At 38.8% G+C, this 15,607-nt stretch overlaps 2 protein-coding genes across 2 annotated transcripts; both read left to right on the top strand.

Moving 5' to 3' along the window:
* The first annotated feature begins 397 nt into the window (after positions 1–397).
* Positions 398–5,447, top strand: LOC128206566 (vitelline membrane outer layer protein 1-like). Its single transcript, XM_052909131.1, has 5 exons — positions 398–543; positions 1,978–2,061; positions 3,414–3,620; positions 4,725–4,872; positions 5,267–5,447. Exons 1-5 carry the CDS (start codon positions 445–447, stop codon positions 5,380–5,382), a joined length of 654 nt encoding a protein of 217 aa, XP_052765091.1. The 5' UTR covers positions 398–444; the 3' UTR covers positions 5,383–5,447.
* Positions 5,448–8,353: 2,906 nt separating this feature from the next.
* LOC128205310 (vitelline membrane outer layer protein 1-like) lies at positions 8,354–13,655 on the top strand. The gene is made up of 5 exons (XM_052906844.1): positions 8,354–8,540; positions 8,791–8,874; positions 9,758–9,964; positions 11,539–11,686; positions 13,478–13,655. The coding sequence occupies exons 1-5, from the start codon at positions 8,445–8,447 to the stop codon at positions 13,600–13,602; spliced, it is 660 nt and encodes a 219-aa protein (XP_052762804.1). The 5' UTR covers positions 8,354–8,444; the 3' UTR covers positions 13,603–13,655.
* Positions 13,656–15,607: the final 1,952 nt, after the last annotated feature.

The raw sequence follows: 15,607 nt of genomic DNA, 5'->3' as shown, positions 1-15,607 counted from the left end.
TTTATGCCTAAAAATTACAAGGCAGTTTAAAGTCAGGTGTTTACTGTAAATGCATTCTTTTATTTTATCTTGAAATCACTACGCAAACTACATGCAGCGTAGTCAAATTGTAAAGCATTTCTGACCATGTAAACCGTCCATATTTCGAAGAAAAATCACCGAGTTCTTCCGATTATTTAAAATGGATAGGAGAGCACGACGTCGCAAGTTGTTCACTAGTAGATCTCCTAAGATGTGCACCCTCCACCGACAAATCCTGAACCCGCCCCTGCTGCTAAACGGCGAAAAGTCATAGACACCAGTGAATCAGCACTCATAAACCCCCTATCTTATCTCTTGCATCGGCATTGCAAAATCCGGCCACATTAGTTTATCTTGTAGAGGACACATATATAGTTTGACCCGCAAAAGGACACGAGATATACGATCTGAGGAAAGAGAAATATGTTGACGCTTCTTGTTATAACGGTTGCTCTGTGTTTCCATGGGAATGCAGCATTCTTCTTGGAAACGTCTTCTAGAAATGTAACACAAACATTGTCGGTAAGAAAGGGCATATGTTTTTGCTTATGCCTTTTTTATTTTAGAAGAAATCATATTTGTATACGTTTGTTCTCCATAAATAAGCTGAATTCCAAGCTCAAGTTAAGGATACAAAATTATTGTTTTCATAATTTAAAGTTTAAAACATGTTTGATCTCAATATTTTGCGCCGTATTCCCACCAAAGAGCAGTCAGACAAGGTTTCTACTTAGTGGGATTTTAGATATAAACGTGTTTTTTGTTGTTTTTTTTTGCTTTTTGTTTGTATGTTTGTTTTTAATAGCTTTCTACGCGTATTTATGTAAGCACTAGTCAATTGTAACCACGCCCCCCCCCCCCCCAGGTCCGGGGGTATACCGGGGATAGCCGGGGAAATGGGCCGTGTTTTTACTTTTCAGGTGGCCCCGCAGTGCCGGGTGACTGCGGTGGTTTTGTCTTCACGCCAACATTAGCGGGAAATTGGCCTTATCTAGGGTCCCTTTGGTGCGAGGGCATTTGGCGGGGGTTTTACCAGCAGATTGTCCCCGCAGGGCGGAGGGTTTGCTCGGGCTTGGCTGGACCGAAAGTCAAAGTCCCCGCTATTCCCCGGACCTGGGGGGCGTAGTTACAAATGACTGGTGCATAAATAAACCCCACAAATTCCTCTAGGAATTGTACTTGACGATATACCTTCCAGAAAGCATCAACAGTGCGTGCGTGCGTGTGTGTGTGTGTGTGTGTACCACGTGATACATTACGTGATAAATACTACTATTTTGCTTCGAAAAAAAACCTTCAACAAGTACAAAATACAATACATGTTGTCTTCCGACGCAGCATTTATGACGTCATTTATCACTGATCAAGTGTGAAATAAAACAATCAAAAACATCGTGTTTTCATTGACTTATATATAGCAAAGGCTTTATTGCGACACCTATTTGTGTGAACTATAATGCACCAATCAATTGTAACCACGCCCCCCCCCCCCAGGTCCGGGGGTATACCGGGGATAGCCGAAGAAATGGGCCGTGTTTTTACTTTTCAGGTGGCCGCGCAGTGCCGGGTGAACGCGGTGGTTTTGTGTTCGCGCAAAATATAGCGGGGAATGGGCCTTACCTAGGCTCCCTAGGGGCGGGGGCATTTGGCGGGGATTTGACCACCAGTTCGTCCCCGCAGGGCGGAGATTTTACCCGGGGTTGGCTGGACCGAAAGTCAAAGTCCCCGCTATTCCCCGGACCTGGGGGTGGGGGGGGGGGGGGTGCGTGGTTACAATTGACTGGTGCATAAGATGTTTTTTTAAATATTTTGAGACTCTGCCGGAAGCACTCACATCCTCTTCTGCATGAAACCAGCAGTCTTGTTTCTACTAAAAACCGTTCATTGACCGTCTCTTTACGTGCAACAATGCTAACGATTTACATTTATTTTTACACTGATTTAAATTAATTTCAGTCGACCAATGGTGGTCAGTTTGGGAGCTGGGGTCGGGCGGAGTTCTGTCCACAGGGACAATGGGCTGTAGGATATGACATGAAGGTTAGTGTGGATTGACGAGCTGGGGCCGGAAGGGATTCTGTCCATGTGGACAAAGGGCTGTAGGAAATGATATGAAGGTTAGTGTGGAATGGCGAGCTGGGGCCGGAAGGGATTCTGTCCACAGGGACAATGGGCTGTAGGAATTGATATGAAGGTTAGTGTGGATTAACGAGCTTGGGCGGGAAGGGATTCTGTCCATGTGGACAAAGGGCTGTAGGAAATGATATGAAGGTAAGTGTGGATTAACGAGCTTGGGCCGGAAGGGATTCTGTCCATGTGGACAAAGGGCTGTAGGAAATGATATGAAGGTAAGTGTGGATTGACGAGCTGGGGCCGTAGGGATTCTGGCCATGTTGACAAAGGGCTGTAGGAAATGATATGAAGGTCAGTGTGGATCGACAAGCTGGGACCGGAAGGACTTCTGTCTACGCGGACAAAGGGCTGTAGGATATGACATGTAGGTAAGTGTGGGGTTGACGAGCTGGTGCCGGAAGGACTTCTATCCACAGGGACAATGGGCTGTATAATTTGAAATGAAGGTGGGCGCGGGCTGACGAGCTGGGGCCAAAAGGACTTCTGTGAAGTGGGTGTAGGTTCACGAGCTCTTGCGGCGTTGCTGGGCTGCACTGGACCCGAATTCCTCGAACAATCGAAAGTCCTTTTTATCTTCATAGAGATAAGATTTCATTTTTAATATACGTCTAGATTGTGTTATATTCGCATTTGACAGCTAAAGGAAAATATTTAAGGATAGTCATTTTAACTCTTCTTTTTTTAAATCACGTTTAAGCCAAGTTATTTTAATGAATAACTATGATACAGAGAGGTGCTACGCTTAAGAAGTTTTGAGAAAACTATTGTGGGACCTGTTCAACACGTATTTTATCCTATCAGAATTCCAAGTATAGATAACATCTTGTCTTAGGTTTGGACGGATTTAGCACTATAATTGCTATATATTGAAAGATGCACTGTTCCTCCAAAATAAGATGCATCACACTTAATACAATTGTTTCAATTTACCAAAAAGAATGAATACATATCGAAAACAACGGTTCGTATGAAGGATACTGTTTTTAATTTGAAAGAAAGGTGCAGAAAACACGGTATTTCTACCCTGTGAGACTATATCTGATCACCGTCTTTTAGGACCCACCAGTCATTTAGTATTCGATCGTGCGTTCTCAGCTATTAAATACACGTTTACAATCTTGTTATCAAGAAATAATTATTTCCATAAATGCATTATTTAGTAAGTTGTTAGAGGCTTATCACTCAAAATCTATATTTGTTATGCTTGCGTATGTATTGATTTGAAATACGAGTGACACTTCAAAATATATTATCCATAGATCGAAAAGTACCAGTTTACTGGCGACGATACGGCACTGAACTCTATAGCGTTGATCTGCTCGGACATGGATGGGGCCCACTTTGGCTCGCACGCCATAACCTCCACTGAGGGGCCGTTCGGGGACTGGAAAGGTCGAGTCACGTGTAACCAACGTCCGTCGAAGCCCATGTTTTTGAGCGCGTTTAGCCTGCAAGTCGAGACCCCGGTAAGTGCGGAAAATTCAATAAAATGACAATTTGCAAGTAAGTCAAGACTGACCCAGTCCGTTTCTCTCCATTCATGCAAACACATTAGCGAATCCGGGGGGGGGGGTGCACCCGCCCCACCTTAAATCGTCCTTGATTAGTGTTTATTTTAAAACAGGGTAAAGAAAGACTTAAAATAGACCCAAAATTCACCATTTCAGACTTGAAATTGTCATTGTTTCCCCAGAGATTACTCCCAAACACCCCAGCCAACGCTTTAAACGATATAATTTCGGTTCTGAGGAAGGGGCGGAAGTCAAAAGATTACGTCCCTAAGACACGCCCCCTCTAACATCAAACTCTTGAGCCGCCCCTGAACACCCGAGACTGATGCATTGATTGTAACAGACGGGTCAGTCGTAGTTATCCAACGATGATATACCTATAATATGACATGATAGTTATGATCGATGCTATTTTCTATGATGCACTTGTGGTCTGTTAGGCCTTCAGTCGTATCTTCTAGATCACTCAAGCTATTGAAGAACCAATATGAGGACAAACATACAGAACCCCCAAAATGTACTCCGTCATTAAAATGCATTCAGTGTATTTTTAAAACTACCTCCTTACCCGTATCGGTACACAAGAAGAATCCCTGTGGCTGCATTCATGAAATATCTCTAGTCAGTTTCAAAACTTAAGTCGATTTTTTTTTCAAAGTCAAATTTAAACAAAAGTATAAGGGTTTTTTACATTAAGAGGTATGAATATTAAATAAAATCAATGACAATAAGGAATTTCATATATTATTTGGATAAAATATCATATGATCATTGATTTACTTTACTTCGGAAAATGACTTAAGAAAGGAAATGGCTTAAGACGTGTTATGAATACCATCCCTGAACTACAGATCACTTTTGCTAAAAAAAGTGTATGAGGAGAAACGTATAGATACCCAACAATATACAAACGGAAAAGTCCAACCTGGATTAAGAGGCCACCTGTCTTAAGCAGCCACTTTGACCTTTCCCCAAAGGTGGCCACTTAATACAGGTTTGTCAGTTCTGTCTTTTCTCTGTCATTAAAGTGCAATTCCATGTTTTCAAATTCGTAAACAGCAAGGTTCCCTGGACGATAACGGCGCCACCTGGGTGAAGTTCCAATGCGAGGACATGTACGGCACCACACAGATGGAGGAATTGAACAAGGACCCGGGCAAGAACTCATTCGGGGACTTTGGGCCTTACTCCTCAAGCTGCGCCGCAGGTAAAGAGGTGTCATATAATCCGCAGTAGCGTATTCGGATGGTGGGTGTGGGTGTTTTTTATGTTATTAATTAAATGAAAGGATCAGATCGCAGTTTTTCATATTAACGTTCTAAAGTTGATTTTTAATGCCGAAAAACTCATTTTTCTTAGAGCGTTAGTAACGCTTTTAGCCACAAAACTTCAATTTTCGAACGTGAATATTAAAACTTCGATCTGATTATTTGTCACCTGTCTTATATGCTTTCAAGATATATTTACGCAAAGATTTGTTCATTCCATGACAAAAAATGTCAAAACGGGCAATCTTTGAGAGTGCAGCTTTAAGTGTACTGGAACATCACGCAAATGTTTTATTTTTCTTAAAACATATTTTTCCTTTAATTTATCTACAGGGTCCGCAATTTGCGGCTTGAAGACAAAGGTTGAGGGGAACCAGGGAAGCAATGACGACACGACACTCAATGACGTCCAGTTTTACTGCTGTAACGCCCGAGACCCCGGCCATTAAGGATAAATGTGTAGTGATTGTATGATTACTTATATATTGACGGAATAAAACGTTAGAACGCGTAATCATTGATTTCTATCATTAATTTTGAAGTATACGGTTTAGGTCAGTTAAGTTTAAACTTATACATTTTACAACGATTATGAAACAAGTTATCACATCATTATTCCATTCACTGCTGGTGATATTGTAGTCTTGTGTTGTGGGGGGGGGGGAACGGTGTGATAACATTACCTACCATGTGGCTACAAGCTCCGTTACTTATATATCATTTAACGAGACTGCTGTATATTTGCAAATACTTTGTCTACTCGTTTGTGTTTTGTTTGCGTGGAAATATATTGCTGAAATAATTGTCGTTTACTAATCGTTATATAATATTGAATTTCTATAAATTCGATGATCGATCCAGTATTATCGTCGGATACCTTCGATGCACTAAGTACTGCGCTATGTTTCGTTGTGTTCCGTGGGCGATTTCGCTGGGAAAGTCTCGTAGTCATGAAAAATCAATGAGGCAGTCACACTTGAACCAATGCAGAAACATGCATACACCAATATTCATGTTTTCACGTTCAAAAAAATACTCTGGCGAAAACTCGATTTGAACTTGGTCCGCCAATTCACTGCGCATTTTAAAACAGACACTACGAACACTCACCTGTGCAAGACAACTGACAATATAGGGTCATTAAAGTGTGTTTAACTGTATGATGTGATTTCATTAAAGAAGAGCTGTCTCTCCTCGCTCATGCATATTCAAATAAACGAAACTTTGGCTGTTAGTTTTTAATTACCGAAAAGTTATATAGTTTAGTTTAAACATAATTGTTTAACAACGATTGTGAAACAAGTTATTACAACATTATATATATATTAATCACTCTCGTTGGCACGATTTTATGCGAGAGTGTGGTCTTGTGTTGTGGGGGAAACCGGAGAACCCGGAGAAGTCCCACTTGTCCGGCTTGGTGACCACAAACCAAACTCACATGCGCCCAAGCAGGGAATCGAACCCGAGTCGCCTAGGTGAGAAGCGAGTGCGCTAACCACTGCCCTAACCGGACAACCAACTTATAAAAGTTATTTAATGTTGAATCGTTTTAATTCCATGATCGATGCGGTATATGATACATGAAGGCATACCGCAAAATCGATAAAAGGCGAGTTATGCATGTTGCTGGGAAGCGTCCATTTTCAATTTATTCCACGAGGCGACAGTTTGACGTTCGGACTAAACAACGTCACCGTGTAAGTACAACTATCGAGTATTGTGGTCGGTAGCGACCAGGGTTTCAAGATTGTATTGGCTGTTGAAGTAAAAAGGGTAGCTTAAAATGTTATCCGCGACAATATCAAGCATTAACATCGACGAAATTTAAGATATTTGTGTGCTTTCCGCGACCTTTTATTTGCAAAAGAAAAATATTCTCGCGACATTGAAATGAAAGTTTCAAGACATCATACATATTCAACTTACATGTTGTTTACCATTACAAACGAACACGAATTGTGTACGCTATTGAAATATGATGGAACGAACTGTGCCTATTGTGGCTATTGGTCTATAATACGATGTCAAATTAACCAGACTTTGTCAATCGAGGCTATTAAAGTATTACAACAGAATAAATGAACCCAATTGTGCCTAATATTGGAGTGATATATCATTGCAATAATTCAACTTGTGCCTTAGTTCATGAAATATAATGCCATAACAAATGAACCAAACTGTGCCTATCGTAGCTATTGAAGTAACATAACGTTGCAAATGAACTCTAATGGTGCCAATCGTAGCTATTGGAGCATCATAGCGTTGCAAATGAACCCTAATGGTGCCTATCGTAGCTATTGAAGCATCATAGCGTTGCAAATGAACCCTAATGGTGCCTATCGTAGCTATTGAAGCATCATAGCGTTGCAAATGAACCCTAATGGTGCCTATCGTAGCTATTGAAGTATCATAAAGTTGCAAATAAACCCCAATGGTGCCTATCGTAGCCATTGAAGTATTACACCATGGCAATGAACTCAATTGTATATGCTATTGAAATAAAATGGATCATATTGTGCCTTTCTTAGCCATTAAAGTATTACACCATCGCAAATGAACACAAATGTATATGCTATTGAAATAAAATGGATCATATTGTGCCTTTCGTAGCCATTAAAGTATTACAACATCGCAAATGAACACAAATGTATATGCTATTGAAATAAAATGGATCATATTGTGCCTTTCGTAGCCATTAAAGTATTACAACATCGCAAATGAACACAAATGTATATGCTATTGATATAAAATGGATCATATTGTGCCTTTCGTAGCCATTAAAGTATTACAACATCGCAAATGAACACAAATGTATATGCTATTGAAATAAAATGGATCATATTGTGCCTTTCGTAGCCATTAAAGTATTACAACATCGCAAATGAACCCAGTTGTATACGCTATTGAAAAAATTGGACCAAATTGTGCCTTTTGTGGATATTGACGTATAATACGATGAAAATTAACCCGACTTTGTCTACCAGGCCAGTTATGTATTACGCCTATCGCAGCATTGCAAATGAACCCTAGTGGTGCCTATCGTAGCTATTCAAGTATTCTAGCATTGCAAACGAATCCAATTGTGCTTCTTAATGGCTTCTTAAATATTTGGCATCGGCAAATGGACACCTTTGTGCTTATCGTTCGTTGTACGAGCTAGAAGCATTGATAGTAAAGGAACAATCATAGTTTAATCGAGACTGCTATGTCTAGGTTTTCTACTCTTTCTAGTCTATTACGTAGGGTCTCTTTTCGAAAATGTAAAAAAATTAAAAGTTCAGTTGTTTTCCTAAAAACTGATTATGTCTATGATAAACACACACGGCATCGTGTAAGTGGTGAAAGAAAAAAATCTCCCTAAAAAGTACAGATAACGACAACCTTATGTTTCTTATCTCAAACTGATGAAATGCGCTCACTCTGCCTTTGAGAAGTAAACAAAATAACTTTTCAAATGACTTAAACCTTGAGTTGTCTCTTGAAAATCCGGAGGACTGAGACTAAAACAATGCTGTTCATCGTGGTAATAACGTTGTTGTTAAATGGATGTAACTGTTTCCTTTTGGCCGATCAGACACCGAGAAATGTCACACAACAGCTAACGGTAAGAACCTTTTTTGGAAATAACCCTGTTGTTACAATACATTTTCTCATTTTAGGCCATATCAGATATTTTATTTACATATCTTTTAACAGTCAATGCACCAAGTAATCAATAGTTTGATTTTGAAATAGAATTACTTAATGTACCACAAGTCAGCATGTGGATCTTTGGCTTTTAACAGTACAATGTATGTGTTATCATTGTTTTGAAAATATTTGACCGAAAATGCGACAGTCAATGTCCATTTCAGGTGACCAATGGTGGCGACTCTGGCACGTGGGGGGTCAAACAGTTCTGCCCATCCCGACAATTTGCTGTTGGATACGACATTAAAGTGAGTATCACCTTATCATTTTCGGAGAGGTATGCCTTTAAAGCTGCACTTTCACAGATTTACCATTTTTACAACTTTTTTATTTTATTTTTGTCTTTGAAAGAGCAAATTTTTGCGCAGATATCTGCAAACTAGTGATATAAGACTGCTGACAAAAAATAAGATCGTGGATTTTCATATTTAACTTAAAAGATTGATGTTTTATGCATTTTTCTTAAACCGTGAGTAATGCTTTTAGCCATAACACATTGATATTCGAACGGAAATATGAAAATCTGCGATCTGATCTTTTGTCAGCAGTCCTATATCATTGGTTTGTAGATGTTTACGCAAACATCTATCCAAGACTTTTTCAAATTATAGCTGTAGTTTTTTCACAGAAAAATCATAAATTAATCTTAAAGTGTGATAGGATAAATTCGGAGAGAGAAAGGTAGATTCCTGCGTTCAGTATGAAATGCTTGAAATTTGCCATTCGGAGCTCCTTAGCCATTTTTTATCGAAAACAACCTTGGATGTATGCCGGTACATCAGTTGAAGTAGATGTTTTTAATTATATCATTAATTAATTGTATTGTTTTAGAGTTGTATTTATTGACCTAATTTAAAATTGATTGCCAGTGAAGTGTATTATTGCAAACATAATTAAGATTCCAAAGCGTTAAGTCATAAAGTTTAACTGCTAAATACAATTACTACGCGATCTCTTTGAAGCGGACTTAAACGTACCGCTTTTTGAGTATGTAAACCGTCCAAATACATCTGAGGTTGGTTTCGATAAAAATTCCAAATGGAAATTTACAAGACTGCGCCTGTGTGTTCATGAACGCTTGTAAATAGGAATTCATTCTTACGTCTCATTTCTCGTTCTATACACATATAGGTTGAGACGTATCAGTTCACAGGAGACGACACTTCTTTGAACGCCATTAAACTAATATGCTCGGATGCCAATGGCGCCAGTTTTGCGAAGCAAACCATCACTTCAAGTGTTGGACCGTGGGGCGACTGGAAGGGCCAAGTCACGTGCAACCAGAGGCCGGAAGTTGTAATGTTCCTCAAAGCGTTTAGTCTACAAGTCGAAAGCCCAGTAAGTTTGGGGGGATTCTTATTTTATTTTATATTATTAGCTTCTTTGTCACGTTATCATGTTTTCGTCTTATCAGGGCGAACAATTTAAGTACACTGATCCGGCGCAGTTGCATATCTATGTTACATACGTACACTTACCAAACGCTGTAACGTTTCTTCATTACACCAGTACAATGATCCGGCGCAGTGGCATATCTATGTTACATACGTACACTTACCAAACGCTGTAACGTTTCTTCATTACATCAATACAATGATCCGGCGCAGTGGCATATCTATGTTACATACGTACACTTACCAAACGCTGTAACGTTTCTTCATTACACCAGTACAATGATCCGGCGCAGTGGCATATCTATGTTACATACGTACACTTACCAAACGCTGTAACGTTTCTTCATTACACCAGTACAATGATCCGGCTAGTGGCATATCTATGTTACATACGTACACTTACCAAACGCTGTAACGTTTCTTCATTACATCAGTACACTGATCCGGCGCAGTGGCATATCTATGTTACATACGTACACTTACCAAACGCTGTAACGTTTCTTCATTACACCAGTACAATGATCCGGCGCAGTGGCATGTCTATGTTACATACGTACACTTACCAAACGCTGTAACGTTTCTTCATTACACCAGTACAATGATCCGGCGCAGTGGCATATCTATGTTACATACGTACACTTACCAAACGCTGTAACGTTTCTTCATTACATCAGTACAATGATCCGGCGCAGTGGCATATCTATGTTACATACGTACACTTACCAAGCGCTGTAACGTTTCTTCATTACACCAGTACACTGATCCGGCGCAGTGGCATATCTATGTTACATACGTACACTTACCAAACGCTGTAACGTTTCTTCATTACACCAGTACAATGATCCGGCGCAGTGGCATATCTATGTAACATACGTACACTTACCAAACGCTGTAACGTTTCTTCATTACACCAGTACAATGATCCGGCGCAGTTGCATATCTATGTTACATACGTACACTTACCAAACGCTGTAACGTTTCTTCATTACATCAGTACACTGATCCGGCGCAGTGGCATATCTATGTTACATACGTACGCTTACCAAACACTGTAACGTTTCTTCATTACATCAGTACAATGATCCGGCGCAGTGGCATATCTATGTTACATACGTACACTCACCAAACGCTGTAACGTTTCTTCATTACATCAGTACAATGTTCCGGCGCAGTTGCATATTTATGTTACATACGTACACTTACCAAACGCTGTAACGTTTCTTCATTACATCAGTACACTGATCCGGCGCAGTTGCATATCTATGTTACATACGTACACTTACCAAACGCTGTAACGTTTCTTCATTACATCAGTACACTGATCCGGCGCAGTTGCATATCTATGTTACATACGTACACTTACCAAACGCTGTAACGTTTCTTCATTACACCAGTACACTGATCCGGCGCAGTTGCATATCTATGTTACATACGTACACTTACCAAACGCTGTAACGTTTCTTCATTACATCAGTATACATTGCTCCAAAATAGTAATGGTTCTCAGTATTTTTACAGCAAGGTAACGGGGACGACACAGCTGTTAACTGGGCAAAGTTTGATTGTCGGGACATGCAAGATTCTACACCAATGGAGGAGCTAAACAAGGATCCCGGACATGGGTCGTTCGGAACATTCGGGGCGTGGTCTGAGTCCTGCAGGCCTGGTAAATAAAACCCACATTTTCATTTCAATATAGTTGAATGTACACATGGTATGTTCGGAATCATGGTCTTACCATTTATATCTAACAAGTTGTTGCACATATGGTAAATAAACTATGGACATTGGTTTTTCGGAACATTCAGGTCATGGTCTGAGTACTGTAGGCCTGGTAAGTATAACCCATATTTTCATTACAATATACACATGGTCTGTTCGGAACCTTGGTCTTACCATGTATATCTGATAAGCTGTTGCACATATGGTAATTAAAATATGGACATGTGACTTTTGGAACATTCGGGACATGGCCTGACTAATGTAAACCTGATAATTTTTGCATACCGGACGTGTGTTTCCGGTCATGTGACCGCCGCTGGAAAAACTCTTCTCCCACCTCAGATAAGTAGATCCAATAATTTTACCATGCTAGCTATTCTTATCTTGTGAACATAAACATAAAACAGTTTTCAGGCACCACTGTGACCATTCAAGAAATAATGCTTCATTCTCTTTAGAACTATTTAAAAAGACCGATTTAACTATTAACATATTCTGAATCACTGCGCGAATATCCATGACAACCACGTGCTATCGCATATCCATACGCAATTATTTTCACTAAGCACAAAATAGTTCCAGCAAAAAATACATTTTTACTTAATTTTGTTTAACTGAGGTGGGAGAAAAAGCATCTACCATAGCTGCTCGTGTAAGATAAGTAAGGTAAGCCTCGTTACTGGTTACGCGCGTGCCCTCGGGTCGGATTATTCTATCCGGACCGGAAACACATGATTGATACTTATAGTAAATGCAAATAACAAAATTGTTACATAGTTGGAGAAAATGAATCCGGAGGAGGCGACTTGACATAATCAATTTTGCAGTGTATGATGCATCATATGCTGAACAGTGAACATTATGTACTAGATAGGTTTTGAATACATTTAATATCATTTTAACTCAATTAACACACTGTGATCAGTTTGTACTTTCGATCGGATCACTGTGGTTGTAACTCTTTATTTCTATTGTGATAACTTGACGTAAGTACAAGTACGTCTTGTAAGTTGTTACACACGTGGTCACTAAACTATGGAAATGGGACTTTCGGAGATTTAGTTCAGTTTTCGGAACTTTCAATGCATGGTGGAGCCTATATGGAAAAAAAATAAAGTTTAATACTTAAAGGATGGTCATTAAACTCTGGAAGAAGGGCCATAAAAACTTTTGTTGCATGGTTCTATTCGTGTTTGCAGTGTAAGTTGAACCTACTATGGTCATTAAACTGTGAACATGGCCCCGATGGTTTCTTCGGGTATGGCCCTACTCGAGGTTGCCCTGTGAGTTAAACATGGTCATAGGCCTGTAAGTTATTACAACATTGAAGTGTGGGCATGAGTTGTTTGTAGGATTAGGGGCCTAGTCTGTCTGAATCAGGATTGCCTTTTAAGTTCTAGATAATGAGTCTGTCCATACTTATGTTCGGATGATTGAGAGCTATTGACTTTAAATTGCGTTTAGAAAAAAAAAAAACATAATTTCGCCACATCGTTTTCTTTTCAATGCTGTACTTTGAAGTCTTCTCGAAGCAATGCTATCTAATATCAAACAATATGAATTGATCACCACTAGTAAATCACGTTCAAACTTTTTCTGAAGAAAAACTATATCGATGGCAAAATTAACAATAAGGGAGAGAACTATGAATTCGATGTTAATATGTACCAGGTTATGTAACACTAATAAACCAATCACTTTTACTGGCGCACAGTTAAGTCGTTTTCATTTCCAGGTTCCGCTATTTGTGGAATGATGACGCGTGTTGAGCCAGTTCTGACGAACACTGGTGACGACACGGCGCTCAATGACGTCATCTTCTACTGTTGCCAGGAGCAAGATCCGGAAATTTTAGGCTGATCTATGACCTTGCTTTACACAATATGAAATTTTGTAATAAAGATTGCGATATATTCAAAGTCTTTGAGTCTGTTATACCGATTAATTATTATTTTACAGCAACATGGTGATTTATTTTATATTAAAGATGCACCCTTACTTTAAAAGAAGATTTACCACAATTGATAATATTGTTTTAATATTCCAAAAAGGATGAATAAATGTCAAAATCAATTGTTCTTATGAAGGATACCGAGCTTAATTTGTAAAAAAATGAGCACACAACACGATAGTTCAACCTTATGAGACTATAGTAGACCACAGTAAATCTTTGAGCATTCACCAATCATTTAATATTTTTACGCTTTCTGCTATTAAATACACGGTTACAATCTTGTTATCAGTACATTAATTAATATTTTCCATAAATGTATTATTTAGTAAGTTGTTAATTATAAAGGTTTATCATTCAAAATTAATGTTTGTTATACATGTGTATGTATTGATTTTGAAAAAGAGTGTCACTCTAAATTACACTTGCAATAGAGGAATACAAGGTAGTTCCAACACTAAAGCTGCACTCTCACAGATTGAACGTTTTGACAACATTTTATTTTTTGTCTTGGAACGAGCCAATTTTTGCGAAAATCCATGGAAACCAATTATATAAGATTACTGACAAAAAATCAGATCGCTGATTTTTATATTTAAGTTAAAAAATTGAGGTTTTATTATTTTTTCTTTAACCGTTAGTAACGGTTTAAGCCATAATACATTAATTTTCGAACGGAAAAATGAAAGTCTGCGATCTGATTTTTTTGTCAGCAATCTTATATCATTGGTTTGCAGATATAAATTTACGCAAAAATGTGCTCTTTACAAGACAAAATGTAAAAAAAAATTGTAAACATGGTAAATCTGTGAGAGGGCAGCTTTTAAACATTAATATGAATATATCAACATTCATAGGAATATGATAAATGGATAAACCTATTTGTCTTCGTAAGTGTTTTATTTGATCCTGAGTCTCACAGTCTCAGGGGCGTAGCCAGGCTTTACTGAATATTACGCACGTGGGTGTGGGAGGGCGAATATCCATGTAGCCGTAGGGGGGTTCGGTGGGGAGGGGAACTAACATGTTGAGCACTGATGTGTATTTAGAGGGATTTATAGGTTCGAGGTTGCCGACTTTGTAGTTATCAAGTGATTGATTTAGGCTCAGTAAGCTTATATATTTAGCACAGAGAAACAATGCTTACAATAGCTGATCTTCCCTTTATTCTGATATCAATATTTAGCTTAGCCCTCTCCTTTGATGCCATTTTTGGCCATATTTATTTTTTCATTTTTCAAATTGATTTTACGCACATCCGTCAGTGCGACAACTTCATAGTCGTATGGTGGTCGTCAGCGTCCATTTTTCTTCTAGATTTTATTTGATATTGACGATTGAAAATGTCGCGATTTTTTAAAAGTTTTATCCGGATAATGTGTATTCATTCATTTGCCATTGAATAAAGTTAAGAAAACAAAAACAATAGCAGATTGAAATATTATCAGCGACTTTTTCAAACATCAAAATCGAAGTAATTCGAGCGAGCTGTATTTATGCTGCGACACTTTTAAGAACGCACGCAAAAAAGTCACGAATGTGTGGGTTCACGGCCAGTTTTTATTTGCCGATTTTTTTAACAGTTTTAGTTCTTCTGGTCCTTCAAACGACTTTTTCATTGTGGAAGACCCTTAAACCTGCACATTCACAGATTGAATGTTTTGACAATTTTTTTTTATTTTGTGTCTTGGAACGAGCAAATTTTTGCGAAAATCCATGGAAACCATTTATACTAGACTGAGAGAGCAGCTTTAACAAAAAATGACGCATTATGCGCACATGTCTCTGATCTTTAAGCAGGTGGCGAGGGGCAGTTTGGAAGAAAAAAAATGAAAGCCTTAGATAACGACTGCCATATTCGTTCCTTATCTCAGACTTACGAAATGCGTTAATTTTACCATGTGAAATCAATGT

Source organism: Mya arenaria, chromosome 10, assembly GCF_026914265.1.
Source record: "Mya arenaria isolate MELC-2E11 chromosome 10, ASM2691426v1".
NCBI lineage: Eukaryota > Metazoa > Mollusca > Bivalvia > Myida > Myidae > Mya > Mya arenaria.
The sequence above is the reverse complement of the archived record's forward strand: the minus strand, read 5'-3'. Positions and strand labels throughout refer to the sequence as shown.

Bases quoted from the DNA above. Each gene is read 5' to 3' on its own strand.
- LOC128206566 (XM_052909131.1), top strand. From the start codon at position 445: ATGTTGACGCTTCTTGTTATAACGGTTGCTCTGTGTTTCCATGGGAAT. The intron at 544-1,977 runs GTAAGAAAGGGC...AATTAATTTCAG, and splicing joins ATGTAACACAAACATTGTCG to TCGACCAATGGTGGTCAGTT. The intron at 3,621-4,724 runs GTAAGTGCGGAA...ATTCGTAAACAG, and splicing joins GCCTGCAAGTCGAGACCCCG to CAAGGTTCCCTGGACGATAA.
- LOC128205310 (XM_052906844.1), top strand. From the start codon at position 8,445: ATGCTGTTCATCGTGGTAATAACGTTGTTGTTAAATGGATGTAACTGT. The intron at 8,541-8,790 runs GTAAGAACCTTT...TGTCCATTTCAG, and splicing joins ATGTCACACAACAGCTAACG to GTGACCAATGGTGGCGACTC. The intron at 11,687-13,477 runs GTAAATAAAACC...TTTCATTTCCAG, and splicing joins GTCTGAGTCCTGCAGGCCTG to GTTCCGCTATTTGTGGAATG.